At 44.7% G+C, this 27,474-nt stretch overlaps 1 protein-coding gene across 1 annotated transcript in view; it reads right to left on the bottom strand.

Moving 5' to 3' along the window:
- EFHC1 (EF-hand domain containing 1) overlaps positions 1-27,474 on the bottom strand; it is a 206,612-nt gene that overhangs the window by 79,071 nt on the left and 100,067 nt on the right. The window contains exons 6-7 of the mRNA XM_069236146.1: positions 14,497-14,717; positions 4,917-5,057 (exon numbers count right to left, since the gene is read on the bottom strand). Coding sequence (XP_069092247.1) covers positions 4,917-5,057; positions 14,497-14,717 — 362 coding nt within the window. The remainder of the gene's footprint in view (positions 1-4,916; positions 5,058-14,496; positions 14,718-27,474) is intronic.

Genomic DNA, 27,474 nt, shown 5'->3' with positions numbered 1-27,474 from the left:
TGGTACTCTTGCTCTTCTAAAAGACGGAGAGCACGCCTCCTCGAATGAAGTCTCTCCTCGATACGCGGAGTCGACATGGCCTCCGCCGACGTCGAAGAACGGCGCCGATCTCCGGAAGCATCTGACGCCGCGTCCGGCGCCACAGGCAGCTTCGGCGCCGAGGCAGGAGCCGGAGGACGAGGTCTTGGAGCCGATGGACCAACCGGAGTCACAGGGCAAAATCCTGACTTCGACGGAGGGGCAACCTCCGGGGCCGAAACCTCCGAAGCCACCGGAGCGGCCACCGACGCCGGCACCGGCGCCGAGCCCACATTCCCAAAAGGGAGAAAGGGCATAAAGGGTGCCGGCCGAAGAGGCGCAGGATCACCCAACGAAAAGGCCAAGGGCCCCGAAGGACCAGCCGGAGTAGCTCCTGGAGCCATCCGCTGAAAGATGGTATACATCGCATTAAGAAACGCAGTACTATCGGCTCCAGGAGTGGGAAAAGCCGGATACTGGGGTGCCTGGATCGAGGGCGACCCCGACGCCGGCCTCGACGTCTGCGACGCCGGAGAAAACACAAGAGGCTGCACCACCTCAATCACTGACGCCTGACCAGGCGAAGTCGGTGACGCCGGAGAGGGCAACGGCGTCGATGGATGCGGCGTGACCGTGGGGCTGACCTCCCAAGTCCTCCGACGCCGAGCCGAAGGTGACCTCGAACGAGACTCCTTGCTGGAGTGACGTCGTGAGTCTCTACGGCGCCGGGAGTCTCGATGACGCCGGTGAGACCTTGGCGAAGAAGACTTCTTATGATGTTTCTCCTTCTTCTTTGACTTTGCCATGAATAACTTGGCCTCACGCTCTTTGAGGGCCTTCGGATTCATGTGTTGACATGAATCGCAAGTCGAGACGTCGTGGTCGGAGCTCAAACACCATAGACAGTCGGAGTGAGGATCTGTAACTGACATCTTGCCCCCACACTCTCGACAGGGCTTGAAACCCGACTTCCTCTGAGACATTGTTACCGCAGAGAAGACTACGCAGCAGACAATACACTGTAACCACGAAGGTAACAGTAGCTCCCTCGAAGATAACCGTTTCGAATGCACGGAAAAAAGGGAACTGTCATCGGCACATCGGCGAGGACCTCTTATTGCCTGTATGACGTCAGACGGCGTCGCGTGGGCTAGAGTGACGTCCTCGTCGACGTGCAGAGACTAGTAAGAAGATTTCCGTTGAATGCTGGCGCCATGGGAGTATTCATTAGGTGAGGAATCCACAGGTAGTTGTATCCATCAGAATGGGTTTTACTCAGATTCAAACTATGGGTATGCACTAATTTGGGTCTGTCCTTCAATCGTTGCTGTGTAGATTCAACTAAGCTAATTTTTTTAGGGTTTTTAGAGAATCTGGTTCTATAGCTAGGCAGGTATGAGTCACAAGTCATTAGAAAACTAAACACAAAAATGGATCAAACAACTTCAGACTCATCCTTGTATGGAAGCAATAGATCAGTGAATGAGAGGAAAATACAGTACTTATAGTTTCAGGACCCAAATTGTTTCCTAGGAGGCCTGTCATGAACTCCTTCCACAAGCACCACCCAATTCCACTGCTGGCACCATCGAACGCCCACAAGGACACCGCCAAAAGCTTTTGACCACTCACTATGTTTGTTTGCAGACAAGATAGTTGCTGCGGTTCACAGACTAGATTAAAACCTATAAATCTAATAAACATGAACCAGAGGAGTGAAAATATCCTCTAGTCAAGTCAAATAAGAGAAATTGTGTAGGCTAGATCATTGGCAGCTGGTTGGTTCTGAAAATCTGGCCTGAGTTGTAGTGAGTAAGCCACCTACATCAAGAATAGGCAGTCCCTTTTCAGTGTTTATTTTTTGTGGACTTAAGTGACATTTTCCAGTTCTCCTCTCAGGAACGCTGAATTTTGCATGCCATAAAATAATTTTTAGAAATGGTAGGAAAATGATGTATTTGTCAGCAAGATTTCCGTAAACTGTCTACAAAGTCATACATGATAGTTCAGTAATGCAAGATCACAAGGCCTAACCTTTAACCATGACATTATCAACACCTTTGTATTTCACTTCCTTTCCTATTCACAAATTCTAACTTGAGTCTCACTCATATATTATGGCAGAATCTCCTTGAAAGAGGAACAGTGAAATAACACATTACACAAATCTCACAATCACAGGTTTTACAGGAGGGCTATGTAGATTATTCAGGTTTAAGCAGGAGGGATGTTGCATGGGTTTCAAAGACATTGCTGGTTCTGACCGAGGAACAGAAAAAGTAATAGGTGGATTTCTGGAATCAATCTCACCCGTTGGTAATTAAGTTGAGTCACAATAATACATGCTATTGTTTTTTTCGTCCACTATCCAACCTCAGATAGGAATGATACACATGCAAATCAGTCTTTGTCTTGCTCCAATAGTCACAATCCAGCAGCAGCTGTCAGGCCATGTCCCCTCTGAACAGGAACACAAGCAACCTTAGAGTGTTATTTGGGCCTTGTAAGTAGGATGCAGCTTGAGACCTATAGCATACTAAGCAGAAGGCCCACGTCTGGGTATACCTGTCACACTCAGGGCTTTGTGCTGAGAAAACAAACAAGCATTTGCAATACAATGGGCCTCGCATTTGCTCCAGTTAGAGCTATTGGCGTTGTAAATTCATAACTGGACTTTTCTTGACCACATAAATTGAAAATGAAAAGTAAAATATTAGTTGACATAAGCGAACCGATTTAAAGCGCCATGGCTGCCATGAGCGCGAAGGAGAGGCACAAAAGGAAAAAGAAGTTTGCTCACAGTCAAACATATCGGCAATCGCGGAATTATCCATGTAACAGAGTCAGTCTGCAAGGTGGTAACAAAACCTCCCCAAGGAGAGACAAACATAAAGCATTTATCAATGATGACAAAGGATTTTGAAAGGCAAGCCCACGAACAAGTGAAGCTGATGGGCGTTAGGTGGGCATGGTAAAAAGTCCACAATACTCACTATAGGTCAAAGTGCTTGTGTGCGCGACCTAAAAACAGGATGCTAGTTTCATAGGAAGTATCCACAGAAATATATGATACTTCCCATGATGGAATAGTGGTATATAAGAATCTGGTCTATGATAAGACCCTTTTTTCAGCAGGCAGTAACCTGAACTTGTGCATCTTCATTGTCAAGTATTTAACGGTGTGCTTCTATGAACTGCTGAATTTCTTTTAAAGAAAGTTTTGGCTGGAAACCAATGATATAACTTCTTGGAGAAAGATGCTAGGAAGTGCAATTATGTCACTACTTTTGTTGAACTCTTTTTTGTGACTTTAAAGTAGGAACATAAGGGCGTAAAACGATCTAAGGCAATCTTGAGCAGGTGGGTCAGTCAGATAAATCTTCTTGGTTATGTGCAGAGACACGCCCCTTTTCATATATATGATCCCCAGTTGTCCTACATGGTGGATTTCTGCCTCGGGGAAAGAAATCAGAGAGATGTCCATAGCAAATATTTTCAAGAAGACAAACTTGACATCGCCAACAATAAATGTATGACATTATAAGATGCGGGCGGTTGGAAGATGCATATTTTGTGAGAGTGACGTACTTTATCAATTAAAATGTATTTAAGTAGACATAAATCGTCATTTTATCACCTACTTTTATGGCAGATTAATTATACTTGTTTTAATAAATGTACCAAATGCCCTTGTACCTTCGAGACACAAACCATGAGAGAATAATTTGTGTGAAAGAGGTTTCGGGCCATTTATTTTCTTGTTAACGTTTCCACTAATTATTATTCTTTCTAAAATAGTTGATAGTCATCCCTTCTCCAGTACTTGCTTAGGCACTTTTCACCCTGCACTTTTTCCCTTCTAGCACTATGGAAAAGCGCCAGCAGTTTATATGCACTTTTCCGCCAATAGCAGGTCACTGTGCACAATATTATACTGCCCTCTCTTGACAGGACGAACGCAAAGTAGTCTAAGCTTTTTATTTTCAGCACGAGAAGTTAATGAAAATAAAGGCAGCAAAACTATTTCATGTCATTTTGGAAATGTATACCTTATTTGTCACAATAGATAGTTCCCTGCACGTGGGGGAAAAAAGGACTTGAACAGATTAACTAACGCCTTGATGCTGATGAGGTTTTAAACTCTAGCACAAATTTTATTATTTTCAACTGAATTCGACATTACTTTGATAAAAGATTTCATGTCTGCTAGGATTTTTTCCAGTCCCATAAGAGCCTTGGAATCCCTCTTGCTTGTGCACAGAAAAAAAAAATGAAAAGTAAAATACTTGATATAAGTGAGCCGAATCAAAGCGCCGCGGCCGCCATTAACATGAGTGTGAAGGAGACACACAAACGGAAAAAGAAGTTTGCTTGCAGTCAAACGTATCGGCAAACATTATCCATGTAACAGGCTCGGTCCCCAAGGCCGTAACAAAACCGCCCCAAGGAGGGACAAACATAAAGCATTTACCAATGTTAACAAAGGATTTTTGAAAGGCAAGCCCAGGAACGTGTGAAAGCGATGGGCGTGAGGTGGCGTGGTTAAAAGCCCACATAGATACCAACACATCGGAAAAGCAGCGATTGTGTGCTGCTATGCTCGACTTAAAAAGTGATTGGTGGGCTGCTTGAATCAATCTCAGTTACTGGTAATTATTGCAATTCGGGTGTGGTCCTGCTTCATATAAGCTGTGGTCCTTCTCTAATGGGTTGAGTACTTGAACTGCCAAGGCAAAAAACCCAAAATACCTTGGATCAAAAGGTAAGAAATGAAACGTATTATTTCATCCTTCCAAGACAAATGTCTGAGGGGCTGTAGCGCACAAATGAGGCCTAGCATTGGTGATTAATCTGACTTTTACAGCATTTACAATCTAGTTAGCGCATTCAATACATACCAAGACAGCTGCATATCGTAGCACCTTTCTGTCATTTTCCAGCATTTTCACAACATCCTTCCTAGGAGGCTGGGGCACCAAAGATAGACAGTTCTGAATAGAGTCTTCAATCAATCCAAAGCCATTGTATGGTGGTAATACCTAGACATGAAAAAATAAATAGGGACTAGGTTTGGTTGAATTTCTTTCAATTTATAGATTCAAAACAGTTTAACAAACTTCTAACAGATGGCAGACTCTAGAGTACTGATACTTCATTAACACTGGTGCAGGCAGTAAATATGTCAAACAAGCCAAGGGACAGACTTGCTGAAGTGTTAAAGAATGTGGGATGCCTGCCTCAACTCTTAGTCATTGATCTACTTGCAGAACGACTGTGCAAAATAACTACCTGCACAGACAGTCAAGCAAACAGATTTCTTTTTCAAAAAGAATACTGTCACTTTAAGAACGTTGTAGTACCCATGCAATAGAGTCCATCAGCATACATTACCAACATCTCTATTTGTATTTATCAGCAAATGCCACAGGAAGGGCACCGTTCACAAAGCGCTTGTGCACTTGTGGCAGAGGCCTGCAGCCTCGATGTAGAGGTGTCATTTCACACATGCAAGGTTCCAGCACAGCATATGCTGTTTGACGGGGGTACTTGTGGCTGTTGTGAAGGAAAGACAAGAATACCTAAACCACCCACAAGTTAACTCTTCTTTTGAACTGGTTGGGAAACTGACGCCAAAACTTAGGACATATGAACAGAGAAGACAGCACGTGCCTCGCCACACATCGCTTAAACAGGTTGTGCAGAGCTTCCTGGCCGAAGGATGTATCTTTACTTCAAAATGCACCCAGTGATAATGCCTGCAAAAAGCATGCAGAGCAGCCCACTTGGCTGCAGTAGGAATTTCGTGGATATCGTCGTGGCTTTGCAAGGTCACAGAGGCAGCCTCTGCTGTGGCTGAATAGTATGAATTGTCTAAGAAGGAGGAGCTTTGCGTGAAACTGCAATCATTTTGGATGGCAGGCTAATCTGCATAGTCCAATTGTGTGAATATTCACACAAAAACATGCAGAGACAGACTCTCTAAAACCACAACACCAAAGTCACAGGCTGAATGGAAAAATGTCCTTTTTAACGAGATTATTATCTTTGCAGGTGAAAAGTATAGCTTCACCACTCCTATAAACCCTGACAGAGTTTTAAAAGGTAAATCCTTGACTGTATCTTGGATATCCTGGTGAAGGGACGAGATGTGAACCTTTCCAGCCTTGCACATGAATACACACATCCTAATTCATTGTAGGAGGCAATACATCAAGCTACTTATCCCTTATAGTCACAGAAGAGACAATAGGTGTCGAAGGAAATGCAGAACAGAGTTAAGGGTGTCTTGACACTGGTTGGGAGCTACACACCGGGTCACCTTCAGACGGGCTAAAAGTACAAGTGGAAAGTAATCTATACGTGGTGGAAAAGCAAACTGGAGCCGCTGCTCTGAAGCTGATGGCTCTAAAAAAGGAAATCCCAAATCTGGGAAAATAGCAAAGTTGGGGAGCAATGTGACTCCCTTCTAGGTGTACTGCAAAACAGGTATGAAAGAAAAACGAACAGTTGCGACCTGAGCTCCGAAATGAATTGCCTGTGCATTCCCAGTCAAAGAATGAGACACCATCTCCTGTACTACAACAGTTTTCGTTAACAAAGGATTGGCTGAAACTGATACCAATCCCCGCTTTGAGTCAGGTTTACTCTACTGCCTTTTTCTTTGAAATTTTGAGAAGATGAATAATTTCCCAAAGCAGGATCTGCACCCAACAGTGGTGATTTTGACCCAGAAGTCATACTCTCTATCTTGAGTACCAAAGTAATAAACCGAGGTACGCCTCATCCCCATGTATTAGTATAAGGACCCTGGAAAGAGATATACTTAACCTTCCAAAGGAACGTGCGTGACACTGAAAGGTGGCGACTAAAGGATAGACCACAGGGAAGGGTTCACAGGCATCTTTATTAAAGTAGTAAGATACATTCTTAATCAAAGGTTTCCAGCTATGACCCGTTCTCTTTAAGGGTATCAGGCCCTAACCACTTCCCTTCACAGGTCTCCAACTCCGTGTCCAACCCATTCACTATACTTGTTTCTGGGTCACTATTCAACCTATTTCCTTCACTGGTCCCGGGTATGGGGTCTCAGGATGCATATCCTTTGGCTTGTTTCCCATCAGATTCTTTCACTGATTTCAGGGTCTCTGGCAAAGAGTAATTTTGCTCAGGCCCCTAAAATAGGATCCTTGGTTCTTCCTTTCTTCTTCCAAGCTGGCTGTCAAAGAGTCAAGCAACAAGCTTAAAATAAGTTGTTATGTATTGATCTCATTAAGAGAAATTAGCACGAATATCTGGTTTTGAAACCCATTTATTCACTGCCATAACGTAACAACAGTGGACACCAATGTTGTTTCCCACTGGTACTACAACGTAAAACAAGAAGCCCTTACTTAAACTCCTCTGTTCACCCCCCTCAGCCGAATGTCCACAGATCCAAGCGACGAAATGGTGGCTAGTACCTTTTTCTGCTAATCATAGGTCTCCACAGGCCAAAGGGAGGCAGGAGAATGTGGACGGCGTGCTGGCTGATCAAACTGCTACATTCCTTGTCTTCCTTAACCTATGCTAAGAGAGAAAAACATGCTGTACGGACACACGTCTGTTACAGAGGTGGAGTCACCCCGGCGCCAACTCTGCGGTCTCAGTAAAAGAGGACAGAGCGGGACTTTGGGCAGGGAGGCGAGTGGAAGGCAGTAACCCATGTATTTTTCAATATCCGGCGAGGGAGGAGGAGGGTAGATGAGATGGTAGAGTGGGTAAGTGGGATACCGGGGAGGGGGATTAAATGCACAGGGTGGTGGGACTGGGTGGAAGGAGGCCAAGTATTTTTTTATATTTCGGAGGAGAGACGGGTTAATGCTGATGGCAGGACGCCAGATATTCTATTCTTAGTTTTGGGTGGGGGAGGGTGGGAAGCCACCAGATGTATAACTGGGCAGGGGGCTAGGGCAGGTGAGACCATGAACTGTATAGCTCTCTAACTACTCATCTACTCTTGAAGTTCTGTCGAAACCAGGAGGAGATGGTTTGGAAGAGTCATATATAGCATAAAATAGTGGTTTGGTAAAAGTGACAATCGGGATATTTATCACATCTGGGTTCTGAATGACATCATAAATAACTCTAACTTCCCTATAGGTTTCTATGCGATGTCACTCAGAACCCCCGTGGAAAAAAAATCCCCACTGTCACCTGTTTATAATTCCACATATTCCCATTGGTCGGTGTCCCTTAACTCTCCCTTCTTCCTTGCAACTAGGTTGTTTGAAAGTGTGTCCATCAGTGTTTTGTTTATATGGGTTCTGTAGTAAGTCTAAGGGTGTTTCCTCTGGCGTGTCTACCTTTCCAAGCCCGGTTGAGAGAAAGGGGCATGTAGGAAAAGGGTGCCTGAACAGTGCAAAGGCTGGGCTGTGAGTTTCGGGTAGGAAGTTGTGAAGTACTTCTGCCACTATTGCTGAATCAGGAATGAGAGGTAACTGGGACAGGTAAGAAATACATGAGACCAACTTGGTCTGTGTGCACATGTATGGTGGGCACAGGAGAGATGCAGGCTTCCCCTTCGGACCAGAAGGAAGTGCAAGTCCTGGGAGTGGAGATGGCGCCTGGTAAAAACGGGCATCAGTGGCTCACATAGGTGGGCTGGGCTGTTGGAGAAGAAAGGGGTTTCAGATGCAAGGGATGCTGGCAGTATTGAGGCGGATTACAGACAGCAGCACTATTTTGTAAAGATGTGAGAGGACTGCGTCTATCTGTGTGGGTATCCCTCTGAACTGCTCTGCCCAGCGACATTGAGGGAGGTGTCTGACCAGGCTGCTACCTCCCACAGTTCATTTACAGAGGGTCTTGGATGAAAGGCCCATTAACCGTTTTAGGGGATTTGGCTTGGAAAGTCTGATTAATCCAAGTATTTCCTAATCAGAGGGCCTCTGAAGCAAATGGGCACTGTGCAGTACCTTTGATGACCACAGGACCCCATGAACTGTGGGTTGCTGCTTTCACTCTGCACAGAGCTACAAAGTGGTTCATGAGTGACATAAGGCTCTCAGTCAGATTTACGAAGCCAAGCAAAGCCACACTGCGTGGCTTTGAGTGGCCTTATAAACCTTGAGTAAGGCAAAGCAGTTCAAATTGCTGTGTCGCCTTAATCTGTGCAAGTGAGGTGTTCACAGGTTTTGTGGTGGGTGTTCCAATGCAACTCCCATGGGTTTTAACGCATTCCCAGATTTACATGGACTTGTAAACCTGGGAATGCATCAAAACCTTGTGCCTCCTCTTGGCAGGCGTAACGGGGAGAAATATCTTTAGTTCTCCTCATCTTTTCCTCTGTTTGTGCTGCATTCTGCATCATGCATAGTAAGATGAAAATGCCTCTACTGATTGTTTTTGTGCAGGAAGGGGCACCTTCCTGCACTTAAGCAATCTTGCCAAGAACACAGACACTCTTGCACAGTGGTGCAAGGGTGCCTGCGTTGGCGCTAGGCTGCCGAAATGGCACCAGCACAGAGAAAGAGAACAACAATGCACTGTATTGGATAAATACAATGCATTTCTGCCCTTTCACTTTGAAGTACCGCAGCCCTACGACTAATCCCCAGAAATAAGGGCCTCAGTCTGAGAGGTACTCATAAAGCATATGCTTGAAGACTGTTACTCTGAAGATGCAGCAGGTTCCAGTATGGGACTACAATTGTTTTCACAACATACTGCTACACATTGCTAACTCAAATACTGCATCTGGCACTAAGACCCAAGGGCAACACATTTCGGCCTGCCTCAAAGTCTTGGCCAGAAAAGGGTCTCCTTAAATACAAGCATGTACATGTAAAGCTAGATACACAGTAACTGTGGATTAATTCCAGCTTAGAATACAATAAATACATTGAATGTCATTCTCAAGAGACACAATGCAGGTTTTCTGAAGGTCGACAGCACAGAAATACTTGCCAATTGAATTTGGAAAAGTTATCAAAACATGCCTTACTGAAGAAGTGGGGAGGGCAGAGGAAAGCAACAGTACAATCCAAGAAAGGGAAAGGGCTTGGAATCCAATTGTTATGTCTTGCCCGATAGGCAGCAGCAACAGAAACTGGTTGAAGCAGTTCCTCACCGCCGACAACACCCTCAGGATCATGAAGAGCATCCACTCTGGAGCCCCCGCGGATCCCTGCCCTCACCACATCTTCAACAGAGCCAGCATCTCCATTGCACCTGAACTCTGCTGCACCATCAACTGTCCCATTGAGAGGGCCACCTTCCCTGAAGACTGGAAACATGCAGAAATCAACCCCCTGCTAAAGAACCCCTCGGCCGACCTCACAGGCCTCAAGAACTACAGACCCATCTCTCTGCTCCCCCTCCCAGCCAAAGTCATTGAGAAGGCCATCAACGCCCAACTCTCCAAGTTCATCGAATTGAACCACATCCTCAACCCATCCCAATCTGGCTTCAGAAGCAACCACTGAACCAAGACCGCTCTTCTTGCCGCTACTGATGACATCCGCACCCTACTCGACCAAGGCGAAACTGCAGCCCTCATCCTCCTGGACTCTTGGCTGCCTTCGACACCGTCTCTCATCACACCCTCTGCACAAGACTCCACAACGCTGACAAAGCCCTAGAATGAATCCTCTCCTTCCTCACCAGCTGAACACAAAGAGTCAGATTTCCGCCGTTCTACTCAGAACCCTCAGAGACCAGCTGAAGAGTGCCTCAGGGCTCCTCTCTGAGCCCCACCCTCTTCAATATCTACATGGCCCTGCTCGCAGCCATCATCAGAAAACACGGACTCAACATTGTCTCCTATACCGTCGACACCCAGCTGATTCTTTTCCTCACCAACGAACCTGCAGCCGCCAAGAGCAACTTCCACAACAGAATAAAGGCAGTCACTGCCTGAATGAAGGACCGTTGCCTCAAGCTCAACTCAGACAAGACCATAGCCCCCATCCTGGGCTCCACCCCCTCTGCCTGGATGACTCCTGGTGGCCCGCAACGCTCGGAAACCCCCCCCGACGCCTATGGACCACGCATGTATCCTTGGCATCATCCTGGACTCCTTGCTCTCACTGAACTGCCAAATCGCCACCTTCTCGTCTTCCTGCTTCCACACGCTCTTCCTGCTTCAGAAGATCTTCAAGTTGATCCCTACCGAGTCCAGGAAAACAGTCACCCACGCACTCGTCAGCAGCAGACTCAACTACAGCAACGTACTCTACACCGGCACCACCCAAAAACTTCAAAAGAAACTGCAAAACATCCAGAACGCCTCCGCCAGACTCATCAAGCCACTTCACCAGACACCAGAGAGATCTCCACTGGCTCCAGGTCAACAAAAGGATCACCTTCAAGCTCATCACGCACTCCTACAAAGCCCTCCACAATGATGGACCTGCATACCTCAACCACGCCTCTCCTTCTACAAACCCTCCAGACAGCTTGGCTCCACCCAACTGGCCCTAGCCACCATCCCACAAATCCGTAAGACCACGGCTGGAGGAAGATCCTTCACCTCCCTCGTTGCGAAGATCTGGAACTCCCTGCCTCTGTATCTCAGGCAATAGCCGTCACTGCCTCAGTTCACGTAGGACCTCAAGACCTGGCTCTTCAACTGAACCACAGGTGCTCCCCCCCCAGCGCCTTAGGACCCTAAAGGGTGAGTAGTCGTGTTTTACAAATATCTTGGTTGATTGACTGATTAATTGATTGAAGCAGTTGGAAAGGCGCAAGTATAAGGGCAAGATTCATCTGTACTGAGGAACGCTCAAAAATGAGCTCTGCAATGCTCCTGATATGTGAGCATTTTCTGTGAGAAGCCTTTGCTTGGTCCAGTCTCTAGAACAGTCAAATTCTCAACCTATTGAAAGAAAGCAAGAGCAGAATAACAGAGTATTTTCATTTGAAAATTAAGGGGCATATTTGCAAGCCCCTAGCGCCACCGGAGCATCACTTTTTGTGACGATCCGGTGGCACTGTGCACTGCACCGTATTTACAAGGTGGCGTTAAGCCATTTTTTGTGGCTTAACGTGGGCTTGCAAATACGGCCCCTTCATACGCAGCACTTTGCGTGGAAGGAGCGTGCAATGGTTGGTGCTGTGGGCGTTCCAGAGGAACACCAATTGCATTTTGCCGCTGTCCCAGATTTACAAGATTTCGTAAATCTGAGGCAGCGCCAAAAACTAGTTGCGTAACAAGGAGAAACGCTTTAATTTCTCCTTGTTTTTTGCTCTTTCTATGTGTGCTGCAGAATTGCTACTGAAGATTGTTTTTGTGCAGGAAGGCATTCCTTCTTGCACAAAAACAAACTCCCCTGCAACGCAGCCATCCTTGCACCGTGGCGCAAGGGTGGCTGCGTTGGAGCTCAGCAGAAAATTTAGTGCCAGCGCAGGGGGAAACACAGGGGTGTGCTGTATTCTTGTTGATAGGGCACATTCCTGTGTTTCTAAAGTGACGCAGCACGGCGCTGCCAATTTTGGCACTGCACCACTTTATTGTAAATATGCCCCTAAATTTTATTTGGATGATTTTTTGAATAAGGTCAGAAACCTGATCTCTGAATCCAGCAGCTATCTTAACAATAATTACATATCACAGATTATTCTCTTTAAAAAAGCTCCTTCTTCATGAGAAACTAAATAAATACGAGTGACGAAGATAACTATTCTGTTCGCAAATATGGCACCCAAGATGAGACACAAAAATCTCATGTTTGTTTTCTTCTATAAAAAAAAAAAAAAAAAGATGGCCACCACCTTTATTCCACGTATGGTGCATGCACCAAGAGAAACATTTTCTTCCACTGGCTCATATAACAAGCATTGGAAAAGCCATGAGGTCGCACCTTTTGGACCTATTGGCTATGTCAATGGGTTACAGCCATGCTGCACAGAATTCCTGATGCTATGCTGCAAGGATAAAGAATAAAAAATAAAAAAACGACGTGGATCACCACATCTTTTTTGTATGGCAAAGATGGGAGTTTTTATGTTTTTTGGTTACCAACCGAGTTAGATCGCTACCCAAAAAGAACAAAAACATGTCTGGGAGGGGTATAGCAAGACTGCAACACGGTGATGGGGGTACAGAAGCACATGGTAAGGCACAGAAAAAAGGAGACGGCTGGAGCAATACAGAGGACGGAAAACAAAACAGGCGGGCCATAGGAGCACATGGCAAGACAGAGCAACATAGAGCCCAGGGGCGAGGGGCGGAGGAGCACAGAGTGAGACAGAGAAATACGGTGAGGGCAGTACAGAAGCACACAGCAAGACAGATCAACACGGAGACCGAGGTAGGAGAGAAGCCTTCAACCACAAACACTCTTGAGGAGTGTTTAACTAAAAAGAAAAAATAGCGTAAAAGACAACAGCAAGCAATAATGTGTGCGTGCTCCAGGTGAAGGACAAACTCATGACGGGAAAGTAAAGCCCACACAATACATCAAATAAGAAGCAAGCAAGGGAGTGACAATGAGGCAAACCAATGGTAAACAATGGGCGGACCTCAAGCCCAGAGTAAAATGTCTTACAACAAACAGCACACAAACTGTCTTAGGCACGAAGGTAATCTGTCTCTTGGCGCGTGGCAAATGATTATCTCTATGGCACAGTGAGGCGGATGTCCTAGTGGAACCTATTGCAGGAGAAGCAGGCAGCTCATATCAATGGTGCCTGATGAGAAGGGTGGCACTGGGGAGAGCTGTGCTTATCCAGGCTGCCTGCCTGCATGCATACTTCTTTCAGGTGGGGTACTGTGGGGGGCTGTCACTGCAGGAACAGGAAGCTCTTATTAAAGAGACTCTGGGGCTTTCTGAGAGTCAGGGGGCCTGTATGTTCAGGAGCAGGCGCTCTTCCCACCCAGCATGCTACCTCACTTTGAAAAGCATTATTCTTGTCAACTGGTAAGGATGTACCCGCACTAGAATCATTCATTAAACTCTTGCGGCATTATTTATAGTTTGGTGGACAGGGTGCTCCATAAAAAGATGGTGGATGCTTTGTCCACCATAGTACAAGCGCATTATAATTAATTATGGTAGATGGACATCCACCACTTTTTGACTGATTCCCCTTTTTTGCCAAACTCTAAATAAGGCACTTATTGTGTGATACAATTACTTTACAGTACCCACCACAAACCTAGTACATGCTGTTAATTGTGAATGTCAAAATGAATCTTTGTGTTTATTTTTTAAAAGTTCTGCGGCAAACAACTCTCATTTTGTCACCTCTCACACTGCACTCACTTGCATAATGAGTAGTTGCATGTCTTTAATGCATATAAACTTGACTGCAGTGCACAGAGACCCTTCATTGATGCACACAGAGGCATAATATTTGAAGTACCAATGTCCACCACACATGACCTTAAGCAATCATATTAACTAGCAAGCATACAATACCAATACGTAAAGAAAGTAGTAGATATTGGAAGGACTTGCACTGAAAGTTATTAATAAGGAGTGGGATGAACATTTATACCAGTTTCACTGCCTCTTCAGTCTTCTTTTTCACATCAATTGGCTTGAATTCAGAGTATCCCAGAACGTCACGGTAATAGGCTCGCGTATAATCATCACAGTCGTGGAGAACAAACTTGCGGCCCAGGATGGTGATGTCTTTGCCAACACAGAAATCCTTGGGAGAGTACCAGTCGATCACCTCATGATCTGAGATTTCCAGTACACAAGCTGGGAAGGACACTAAATGGGAACATTAATCAGAACAAATGGATTTGTTAGAAATGACTATTACTGAGGGTTTGTTATTGAATGAGGAAATTATTTTCTAATGTCCTGGTTGCCTGACCATTCTTATGTAAATTTAAGGAACCCACCATGAACAAAAATAGAATACATACCTAATGATAACAGGGCTTATGATGGCAACCCTGCTCTTCAGGTTCTTTAGGTGCAATACGCAAAGCCATCTTTTTGCCCAAATGGCTACATTTATGCCTGCCAGGAGCTCATGAAGGAGACCTAATAGGCATAAATGTTCTACTACTGCTGATTTATATGTCACAACTGCAGAGAAATCCACAGCAGTAAATCGCAAACAAGAGGTTGTCAGTGGACAAGATAAGGCATGGTTGGATTTTAAGTTTGTGAACACCCACAAACATGTATTTTTTGTGGGTATTCACAAAATAAAGTCTGACCATTTTTCACCCTGGACATGGTCGGAGATTTATTCAGGCCAAGGGCTGGAGGAAATCCCCTTCCAGGATGGGACAGCGAATAGATCACCATCATTGAGGCAAGGTAGGGGAATGGATTTCTCCAAGAGGTAAAATATTATCCCTGTGGGAAAAAATAAAAAAACTGCTTTTGCACTGCTTTCCACTGTGCAGAGGTGGCACTGTGGAACGGTAGCACAGTCCCCAGCTCCACAAGCATCTTGTGCCTTTTTGGCTCCCTTGCTCAACTGAAGCTTAGGTTGGAGCCCTGCATGCCTATGGAGGTTCTTGAGACCCATTGATGCTGCTTTATTGTAACAGGACTGTAGAGATGAAAGCGGAGTTCTGCAGTTTTCTGATCTTCAAGACGACAGTGGCATCTTTCTGGAGTTGTGGCAGTGCACTGATCTCCAGACGGTGAGAACACGGTGTCTGCAGAAGTGCACAGTGGCAGGGAACTACAGCTGATGACGGAACCCCTCCCCTAAGCCAGCAGCAGTGGAAACGTCAGCGGTGGTGGCAGTGTGAGGGGTTGAATTAGCAAACGTGCTTTGTACATTTTTATGCCTCCAACAATGGGATTTAACCTGACTCAAGAACTAGAGTTGTGTTGCTAGTCGCCCCAGCAGAACCCCGTACAGCTACTAGCTGTTGAAGTTGGTCAGCAGAATTTTGATGTAACGTGGAATACACACAGACAGGGGAACATCCCAGACTTTGGGGAGTGGCTTAAGATCAGCATAGAGTGCACCAACTGCTGAGTATTTTTTTCAATGCGGCACGTATTTTGGATGACACTTAAGGGGATACAATTTTCAATGCTTCAATAAGTGAAAGCGCCAACAAATTGAATACAATTGAGCAGAGAATGTTAGTATATAAGACTAAACAATGGCAAAGTTTCTAGGTTTGGCCTTGGCAAGCTGATGCGCTTGTAATTAAAAAAACAAGCATTGGCAATGCCAATAGGCCTCGCATTTGTGAGAGTTAGAGCTACTGGTGTTGTAAATGACAATTTCTTTTACCCATGTGTTTTGGTTAGGAGTGGAGTGGATGTATGTGGTGTGGAGTAGAATTACGTAGCTTGGGTTCAGAGTTACAACCCCCCTTCTCCCCACTTCTTCCAGCTCCTCTGGTAAGCTACGTGGCGGCAATGTGGTTAGAAACAAAGTAGTGGGCACACTTTGCCCCCACTCTCGCCACCTTCATATGCCTCTTACAGACCCTTTTTATCCGATGGTCAGATACATTTTGACATGCCATCAACAAGCAGTGTAATGTGAAACGAGCCCCCCAGTCTTACGGTGTATTGCTGGCTACAAGGGGCTGCAATGGTTCCCGTACGTCCTTGCTCTGCGGCCATGCATGATGGAATCAGCTGCTATTCTAAGTCTCTGTGCTGCAGTTGCGATGTAGATAGAGACATGCGTGCCGTCCTCTAGTGCTGCTTTTTAAGCGGACCAAGCCCTTTAAGCGGCGGCCCCCAAAGCAGAGATCAGTACATTGCCACCTCTCCAGTGAAAAAAAAATGCCCCTACCAGGGCAGTGCGGACAAGCAGCAGCAATTGGGGAATAAAATGAAGCGCGCCATTCGTGAAGCGTGTGCCGCGATTGGGTGGAAAGTGCTTGCTCACAACAAAAAGCATACATTTAAAGAAAATTAGGTCACATGCACTAAAGTTTGAAATTGCAAGTTCCTAATTGCAATTTTATGTGAATTGTAATTAGGAAATCGTAATTTTAAATGTATGAACCTCTTTTGAGTTTCTTTTGAGATTCCCAGTGGGTCGCAGAAGGACCTACTTCATGAATATTAATCAGGTAGGTCACAATTTGCAACCCATTAAGCATCCCAGCCATCACAGGGATGGTGGCCTGCTGGGCTCAGTGGACCACCATGTCTGTAATTGCTTTTAAATAAAGCAATCTTTTTTTTTTAATGACGCAGACCTTTTTCCTCATAGGAAAACTGGAAGCTTTAGAAAAAAATGAAACATTTAAGTTTCATTTTTTAAGAGTAGGCAGTGATCAGTGGGACCACTACATGGGACCACTGCCTGGTCTTAAAAAATATTTTCCCAACGATTCTCGAAGGGGTCCATATGCAAATGGGTTACCGCCAACTTTCTATTGGCGGTAAATTGCAAATGTGTTGTGATCACATTCCGGTTGCAAAACATTCATACATACCTTTTCCCATTCGATATTAGGAACTGACGCTCTCAACAGGCCCCTTCCTAATACCGAATGGCAAAACACAAATTGCGATTCAGTAACAAGTTACAGAATCACAATTTGGGCTTTGAACATCCCAAAAAGCATTTTTCTAGTTGCAAACGGAGTGATTCTGCGAATAGGCCCGTTTGTGACCAGTTAAATGCTTTGTACATGTGGCCCATTGTGCGAAGCGTGGCAGCTGTGAATCGGGTGCCGCACTAAGTGGGAAGTGTTCAGTCTGAAGGGCAGGCAGCTTCGGAGTTCTCTGAGAGCAGCCTCCAAAGAGCCCAGCTGAAAAAAAAGAGTTTTTGGGCTTTATGGCCGAGTCTCAAACCTTATTACCGAGTTACAAATTCGGCAGTTTGGACACTGCATCCTCTTGCAGTATCAATAACCAAGCAAACACAAACAGCGATGGTGGAAAGTGGTGATGTGGGGACGGCACCACATGGCGAGATTAAGTGGAGATTAAGGAAACTGCAAGCAGCGACGGCTGCCGAAACAAGAGACAACCAGGAAAACCATGAGAGCAGCCAACTTTGAAGCTCGGAGGTCGGCTCCTCTAGCGGGCTAATAAAAACAAGTAATAACCTAGATGGGGGTGTGAGACAGAAGAAGAAATAGTACCTCAATCACAGTGCGAGCAGCAGATGAACACTAATTAAGTTTAATTAATCTGTGCTTGGTCCCTGCTCCACTGACCGGATCGGAAGTAACTTTTGGCTAGCACTGGCCAATTAACAAGGTTGCAGAGAAGAGGGACACTGCAGCCAATAAATGGTAAGCCAAGGGCTGGCACCAAGCCCTTCTCTAACTACAACAGCTTCTCACTAGCAATACGCACCTTAAAAAATATATATAGTCCAAGCATATGCTACAAACATAAAAAAGAAAAAAATATGGGTATCCTATGCTTGCAATTAAAATTATGCATTTTAAAAACCATTTATCTATGTGGCTCTTTCCTAGTGATGGTTTATTACTTTTAACAATACTATAATAAATTATCACCTAACCAATTACTCAAATCTCAGGCACCTACAATTGTCCGTTGAACATTTTATAGCATGAACCTTAAATAGGAGTGTAGCCATAATAAATTGCTGGTATCTAAAGTTAATATAAAGAATAAATAACTACACTTTGCTACTGAAGCGAGCTGAACTATTTTAGGTGAATGTGGAAAGTGTGCACAGGCTTTGTGCAGTCACTCAAAGTGAAGAGAGCCAATGGGTAAAGTGGGCTGACCCACTGGTCCATGCTGCAGGTTGTGGTCGGCAGTGAGTGACAATTTGAAAGACCAACGGATGAAGCCCACTGACAAAAGCTCCTCTATGTATGTATGTATGTATGTATGTATGTATGTATAGACATAGTATGTCTTTTAGGAAAAACAATAGAGTGGTGTAATAGCTAACGTTGCCTTGATGGCCAGACCTAATAATTTAGATATGGTGAAAGTATGCTGTAGGAAAACCCGAAACCTTGTAGCCTTGAAGATCTAGTGGAACAACTGGAAAATTCACATAGATAAAACATTATCAAGGTCTTATGGTGGCTCCCTGGAAAGATAAAGCAGACTTAGAAACAGCATTTGAGAGCATTTGTGAGATGTGGCCTAATCCAGAAAGGCTGTAGAGTGCCTGATTGTCTGGTGAGTAACTCAAGTATAAACAAGGAGCACCAGGCAATGCTGTGGGAATAGCAGAATGATTCTGGTGAACATTGGCAGTGTCAGATTAAAAAAATTACTCTTTGAAACTGCTTGGCCATAGTAAACCCTAACTGCTGTGTCTGCCTATTCATGCTAACTCTGTAAACTGGAAGTGCCACTCTCTACACCGACACGTGAAGTGCTCATCACACCCAAGGTGAGAATTTTCAAATCTTTACTTGTTCAGTATAAACCGTGTATGGATGTTGATACCATCTGCAGGTTTTCTGCTTTCACTCCCATTAGCTCACCCTGCACCTACTTGTGCTGTAGTAAAACTCTGTAGCAATGACTAATTCTAGAACCTCTATTTATTAAGTTTTAAATAGATGCTCTGCCTCGCCTCAAGGAGCTTGACACCAAAGATGCTGCTGGAGGATTGTCTCACTTGTTTATTCAATGATTCCCAGCATCCGCCTGAACCAGAGTTTTCTCCACAGGACTGGAAGTTGCTTAACAAATCCTGAGGGCAGCTGTGCTCAGAAAGGAGTTGCAGCACCGGTTTCACCAAATTCTTTTGTTCCCCAACCTTACTCCATACCCATTTTCAGGAAGCGATGGTGAAGGAACTAGGGAAGGAATCTATGAAAATGGATACTCTCTTCTTACTTTCTGCTAGGTTACTGTTGTGGTGGAAGTGTAAGCCCAGGTTAAGACTGAATCACTGAGAGATGTAAAACAATAATTCCAAGTACTGGAGATAAATATTCATGATCTACTTCAATAGCTGGATTTCTGGAAACAGAATTGCATAATGCAGACGTGGTTCCTGGCTTCCAGATGATTGCAGTTGCTCTACACTAAACTAGGCTTTTCTATGAAACTTCACTACAGTGGCTTCTCATACGTTGAAACTTCAAGCATGTTCCCCATTTTGCAGATGCTCATCAACCCTGAGTGCATACCTAGGGTTGAACTAAATTGTGTAAATGCAATTTGGTGGGCATTTTAAAAATATAGAAAATTTAGTTCCAGGAAGGCTTAATGTTATTTTTTTATACTTCCAAGATGGCTGCCAAATTGTGTCTACATTCAACATGATGGCCATCTTCGAAGACAGAAAATACAATTTCAATATGGCTGGCGGCTGCTACTGTCTTCGCCGATAACAGCAAAACTGTAGACCCACAATGGACAGAGGCGATAATGAGAAATGTGGGGTGAGCAATATGCGTAACCAACAGTGGTTCATCGTGGTATAGTTTATAATTTATATCATTTGCAAACATGTAATGTAAAGTGTATTGTAACTAAACAGAAATTTGTTAAATTGATCATTTGTCATAATTAGTTTTCTCTTGTACCTTATATTTGGATTCTGTGACATCTGTAGCACTGTATGCACTTACAAGCAATGTACCTATACAAATCTGCATCTTTAGTAGATAGAGATATGATTGAAATGAAACATTTTAGTACATTTGTTTTTATTTGTGAAATATATACTTTATTTCTACTCTGTTATTATGCTTCTGTTTTTCAAATTTGTATTTACATTCTTATGTATGTGATGTTGCTACAACAAAGAGAATACAATAAAAACTGCAAGGATAGACCCATGTAGCTGCAGTAGCCACAGGGCCATTGAAATCCAGGGCACTGCTGTGATTCTCTACAGATGCAGCAGACAATCCATCTGACAACAGTCCCCTGGTTTCTGACCTGTCTAGTGTCTATACATAACAAATGATAAAACAACTGCCAGTCTTTCTGAAAGTCTTTTTTATTTCAAACTAGAACGTGAGAGCAGAAACTACATCTAGAATGTGCAGTCTCATTTGTCAGGCAAGAAGGAAGTCTAGACTGACAGACAATATTTCTTCCTTAAAATGTACACGCAATATCACCATAGGAACATAGGAACTGTATATACAGAACAATGTAGGAACTGTATACACAGAACAATATAGGAACTGTAAGCACAGAACATTTCTTCCATGAAAGTTAAGGTGCATTGGAGGGCACTGTTTCTTCTGGCTGAAGTAGCAGCCAGGACAAAGGCTGCTTCGATGACAATAAATCTAGATCAAAACTTTGGGCTTCAAAAGTTACCACAACCAAATTAAGACCGCCTTTTCATCCATGCTGCCAATAAAGGCACTGCATGTGCAGCAAAATACTTCATCAGCCTGACTGAGGTGGGCAAAAATGTACCAAATCCTGTACAACTTAAGTAGGTCATAAAAAAACATAGCTATAATAGGTTCTATCTAAAGTAATCAGCAAAACTTTAACTTCCAGCAAAATACATGATCTGCATCAATATATCATGAAGATGAGGTTGAAAGCAATCACATACAAGAATTAATGTTTCTAGCTCTAGGAGGATGATTTGTAAATCAATGGCGTCTTTTGAACAACCATAGCCTATAAGCGTTAAGGTGCTTGCAATACTCAGTCGATAGGTTGTTACAAAGGATGTTACTGAGAAGACTCCAAATGTTAGTCTCACAATGGAGGTTAGAAGAAGACTGACTAGAGATGGAGAACAGTAGTGATCTTATAAAGAGATAGCAACATATAGCCAATAAACTGACAAATCCATAGAGTGGGTGAGATGGGGCGTATTAGCTGAACGACACAGGTTTCTAGTTTGAAAATAATTTTGTGAACTAATTGTAGGTCAGATTAACTGAAAGAGTCCAGATTAACAATTAATTATCTTTGCCATAGGCAGAGAAACACAATGTCAAGCCTGTGGGCTGAGATCAGGGAAAGCTCTGCAAATTCCTACATAACATTGTGCCCCACTGGGGCAACCAGGCCTTTGGATTCAATCAATCAATCAATCAATCAGGAATTTGTAAAGTGCACTACTCACCCATGAGGGTCTCAAGGTGCTGAGGAGGGGAGGGGGGGGGAAGGGAAGGGGGATGTGCTGCTACTGCTCGAACAGCCAGGTCTTGAGATGTTTCCTGAAGGTAAGGAGGTCTTTGGTCTGGCGCAGGTGGGTGGGAAGAGTGTTCCATGTTTTGGCAGCGAGGTGCGAGAATGATCTACCGCCGGTTGTAGTTCTGCGGACACGTGGGACGGTTGCGTGGGCGAGGGCGGCGGCGCAGAGATGCCGGGACGTGTTGTAGAAGGAGAGCCGTCTGTTGAGGTATTCTGGTCCGGTGTTGTGCAGTGCTTTGTGAGCGTGGGTGAGGAGTTTGAAGGTGATTCTCTTGTTGACTGGGAGCCAGTGCAGGTTTGTCAGGTGGTCTGTGATGTGGCAGTGGATGTCCAGGATGAGGTGTGCAGAGGCGTTTTGGATGCGTTGCAGCCTCTTCTGGAGTTTGGCCGTGGTTCCTGCGTAGAGTGCATTGCCGTATTCCAGCTTGTTGCTTACGAGTTCTTGGGTGACTGTTCTTCTGGTTTCAGTGGGTATCCATTTGTAGATCTTTCGGAGCATGCAGAGGGTGTTGAAGCAGGAGGAGGAGATGGCGTTGACTTGCTGGGTCCTGGATAGTGAGGGGTCCAAGATGGATCCTAGGTTGCGTGTGGTCGGTGGGAGTCGGAGTGGTTCAGAGAGTGGCAGGCCACCAGGAGTCATCCCATGCGGAGGGGGTGGAGCCGAAGATGAGGACTTCCGTCTTGTCGGAATTGAGTTTAAGGCAGCTGCTCTTCATCCATTCGGCGATGGCCTTCATTCCTTCGTGGAGGTAGGTCTTGAATTAATACTGCTTGCTAGAATGAGAGAATGGGGAACTGAAAGCTACTGAGAATAGGCCAAAAGGAGATCAACCAAAATTATTTGCCTCCTTATCAGAAGCACCTGGCCTGACTCAGGTACACTTTTTGTGATATGCCCAACTTATACGCTGCTTGGAGACTCAACTGAGCTCTCTCTCTCCTATACACTGCAAATGTCCCTAAAATGATCTTGCCTGATTAAATGACAGATTGAATGGAGAGTGGGGGCTGAGTTATATGCCATATTTTTTATGAAGATTTTCTCAAACGAAGCCAAAATTACAACCAACCTAGGCTGGCAATTAACCCTTAAATGCAGCGTTTAGTTGCCCCTAATGGTTTGCCTGACCATAGTCTGAGGGAAGCACAAATGAAATTTAGGTACCTCAAATTACTACACAATTAATACTGAAGTCCGCTTAGACCTAAAAGGGAGGTCTGTACCATGATGTCTCATGCTGGTGTTGTAATCAAGCAATGTATGATTTACTTTTGTCTAGACACCTTTAGGTCGGCTGTAAGGGCTGTTGTGAACATACATATACAAACCTAAGCCATCTGCTAAATTAGCACTGATATGTGAAACTACAGATATGTTATGTGTATTTGTAAAGCGCACTATCACCCGCAAGCGTATCCTGGAGCTGAGCTGGTGTGTGTGGCTAGCCCTGCCTGTAGTAGGTTGGTTCGTTGAAAAACCAGGTCTTCAGCTTCTTGCGGAATTCAAGAACAGAAAAGGAGGCTCTGATATGGAGTGGGAGATCGTTCCACACTTCAGGAGCAATGTGAGAGAACGCTCGTCCTCCTGATCTGGTTCTGTGTATGAGTAGGTGCAGCGGTCTGGGTAGTTGATGGAAGGCGTTGCAACTGCTCAGGTAGGTAAGCCTCAGTTGTGTATTGCCTTGAATGTGCGTGTGATAAGCTTGAATTGAGTGTGTTGGTGTATCGGGAGCCAGTGTAGTTACCTGAGGTGCAGTGTGATGTGAAGTCTGTGTAGGAGGTTGAGGATGAGTCTGGCTGCCAAGTTCTGGGCGGTTTGTAGCCTCCTAGTGGTTGCTTGGTGATCCCAGAATAGAGGGTGTTCCCATTGTTCAACGTGCTGGTGACTAGGGTGTGAGTGACAGTTTTTGTACTGTTCTCTGGAGCCATTTGAAGATCTTCCTCAGCATCTTCAGGGTGTGGAAGATGGATGCTGTGATGGTGTTGACTTATGCAGTCATATCTAGTTTGCTGTTGATGATTATTTTGAGGTTCCAAGCATGGGTTCAGGGTGTTGGTCCGCGTTCGGTTGGTCACCAGTTAGAGTCCCATGCTGTTGTGTTTTTGCCAAAGATTACTACTTCTGTCTTGTCAGTGTTGAGCTTGAGACAGTTGGCTTTCATTCAGTTAGCCACTTCGGTCATCCAGGCTGTCAACAAGTTTCTTGTGTTGGGGGTCTTGACAAAGAAGAAGAGTATGAGTTGGGTGTTGTCTGCGCAGGAGATGATGTTGAGGTTGTGTGTAACAATGACACTAGCCAGAGGCATCATGTATATGTTGAAGAGGCTGGGGCTGAACGATGAACCCTGAGGCACTCCATAGATGAGTTTGCACGCTTCCGAGAAGTAATGTGACAAGCTGACAGCTGGTGTTCTGTCTGTGAAAAAGGAGCAGATCCAGAAAAGCACAAGTCCATGTATGCCAATCTTGTGCAGGTGCCCTGATGAAGATGAGGTGTGAGACTGTGTCAAATCCTACAGAGAGGTCCAGGACAATGAGGGCTGCTGTGTCTCCTCTGTCAAGAACCATGTAGATGTTGCCTGTGGTGGCAATGAGTGTTTTTTCTCTACTGTGTATGGGCATGAATCTGGACTGCGTAGCTTTGAGGAGCTGGTGTTTGCTGAAGTGGTCGGTGAGTCATTGGTTGATTACTTTTTCTAAGATCTTACCTGTATATGGGATGACAGAGATAGGTCTGTAATTGGAAAGCATGACTGGATCAGCGGATGGTTTCCTGAGCAGGGGTATGATGGTAGCATGTTTCCAGGTGTCTGTGAACGTCGCTGAGTTGATGGAAACATTGAGGATAGATGTTAGTGTTCACTAATTGATAGGAGTCCTTTGGTTAAGGCATGGTGGGGGGAGGCTCAGATGGAGCGCCTGAGTGGATGATCTTCATGGCAGCAGCGATTTCAGAGGTGATGACAGGCCACAAGTTCAGGGATTGTTCATTGGCTGTGATGAGAAGTTGAGTTGAGACAGTGACAGCGTCCAGTTGAGGGCCAAAGTTGCTGTATATGGAGGTGATTTTGTTACTGTAGAATTCAAAGGGCTTGTTGAAAAGGTCTTGTGAGGGGGGTGATGTTGCTGGAGGCAGTGTAAAGCACAGTGAATTCTTTGATGATGGTGAAGATTTCCTTGCTGCTGTTAGTGCTGGCATTGATGCAATCTGCAGGAGCTGTGCACGTGGTGTTCCATATTTACTGATGGTAGCATCTTAGAGCTCATTTGAATTTGTCTTTATCTATGGTGTCTTGACTTGTTTCATCAGCTTGAGTTTCGTTGAGTACCAGCTGGCCTGTGGGTGGGCTCTTGCTATTGGGTTCCGTGTGAAAGTGGCCAGGGGACCAGTATGTCGATGAATGCAATGATCCAGCTGTTGAGGTTTTTGATGGATTTCAGGAGGTTGTTGGTGCTCGGGCCCATGCTTGGAGAGGGCGGAAGGCCACTCCTCTTCTGATATGCTTTCCAACTGCGGAGGGAGGTCCCAGCGGTGGTAAGTTTGTGAAGGCCAGAGTTGCTGGCTTGTCAATTGTGATGTTGCTAATTGAGGAGAAAATCTGGTTCAATAGGTGTCCGGTGGTGTAGGTGGGTTCAGAAACATGCTAGGTGAGGCCAAGGTTTACAAGGTTTTCTAGAAGAGACGTAGAGTTTGGGTCAGTGCGGTCTTCTTGGTGTAAGTTAAGCTCTCTATGGAAGATGAAGATGGTAGCTTTTATGATAAGGGGTGAAACAAAGTCCATGATGTTCCTGGCGAAATTGGTGCAGTGTCCTGGTGGTCTGTATACGAGGGTTCCACCCAGGGACTAGGTTGGCTATGATGTGCATCTTGAAAATTAGGTGTTCTGTGCAGCTGGTGGGGGTATCTGTGTAGGTGGTGCAGCTGATGGTATCTTTAAATTTGATGGCAACTACTCCTCCATGTTTGTGTTGACGTTCTTGCCTAACAGTTTTGTAGCCAGTGGGGATAACTATAGCGATGTTGGGTAACAAGGTTGGGTTTAGCTATGTTTCTGTGAGAAAGACCAGGTCCGGTGCACGGTCATGCAGTAGGTCTCATATCTCCATGGCGTGTTTGGTGAGCGAGGGTATGCTGAGAATTATGTATTCAGGTTAGTGCGTTGTTATGTTGGTGTTTGGTTTGTGTGAGCGGGTGGCTGGTGTCTGTGAGTGTGATGAGTGGTGTGCTGTTTGTGTGGGAGTGGTGGTGTGGGATATAGGAGAGTGCATGAAAACTTGCAGGAGGGACAGGTGAACGCTCCTTCCGTGTTATGTGGTTTGGTGTAGCAGCAGTGCAGCGAGCTGCAGCTGGAGTTAAGAGCATGGAGGACTCTCCATAGCCCCGGAGTATGTCAGATGGATCTGTTTTTCGTATTCTAATTAGGTATGGCCTCAGGACAGATTTAACTGCCTGCTAGCCTCTATTTTCTCAACGGATACATAATACAAAGTCATACACAAAGAAAATATTTTTTGGGGGCCAGCCATCTTTGGCCATTGCTTAGTTTGACTGTCAATCAAAAGTTGCGTCAGTCTCCATTGCTACCATAGGTTTTGTTATCCATTCACTATCTCTGCAGTGTCAGCTTCCTTTCTCATTTGTCAACAGGACAGTTGTTAGTTAATTTCCTTGTTACCTAAGATGAGCTGCAACATTTTGCCAGTGCATTTGAGAGTCATATTTCACTAACTGGTGGGCTTGGAGTATATGATGTCATTTGTTGCTGTGAAACTTGTATTTTGTTTTCAATGGTTTGGAAAGCATGTGCTAATTAATAGAATTACACTTTGATTCTTTGTTAACAGAGTGCTCTCTCAATTCCCAGTAATTAAAAAAACATTTAATTCATATTCCTGACCACTGCATGTTGTGTTAGCCACTGTAAGTTTTGATTTCTCTATATTTGTCTACTTAGCTGTCACTGTTTATCTGCCTTTCTCTGTCTCAAATTATCTGTCTCCTTCTCTGTGTCCATACATCATTATCTGCCTTTCTCAATCTGTTTCTGCCTCTATTTACCACTAACTGTTCCTATCTCTAAATATTTGTCTCTGTCTATATGGCTGTCTGACTATCTCTTGCTCATCTGGCCCCGCTATATAGTTCTTTGTCTGACTTTATATGTCTCTATCGCTTGGTCTGTGTATTTCTATATACCTCTGACTAGCTCTCTGGTTCTTTCTATATCTGTGACTGTCTGTTGCTGCCTGCCTCAGTCTTTTTCTGGACGCCTCTATTTTTCTCTGTTTCTATCTATCTATCTATCTATCTATCTATCTATCTATCTATCTATCTATCTATCTATCTATCTATCTGCCTATGTATCTCTACCTGTCTCTATATCTTGCGTCTCTATCTATGCTACCTATCTACTGATTTCTGTTTGCCTCTTTTTGTCTTCTTTTGCCTTTTGATACT

This window comes from Pleurodeles waltl, chromosome 5 (genome assembly GCF_031143425.1).
Source record: "Pleurodeles waltl isolate 20211129_DDA chromosome 5, aPleWal1.hap1.20221129, whole genome shotgun sequence".
Classification (NCBI taxonomy): domain Eukaryota; kingdom Metazoa; phylum Chordata; class Amphibia; order Caudata; family Salamandridae; genus Pleurodeles; species Pleurodeles waltl.
The sequence above is the reverse complement of the archived record's forward strand: the minus strand, read 5'-3'. Positions and strand labels throughout refer to the sequence as shown.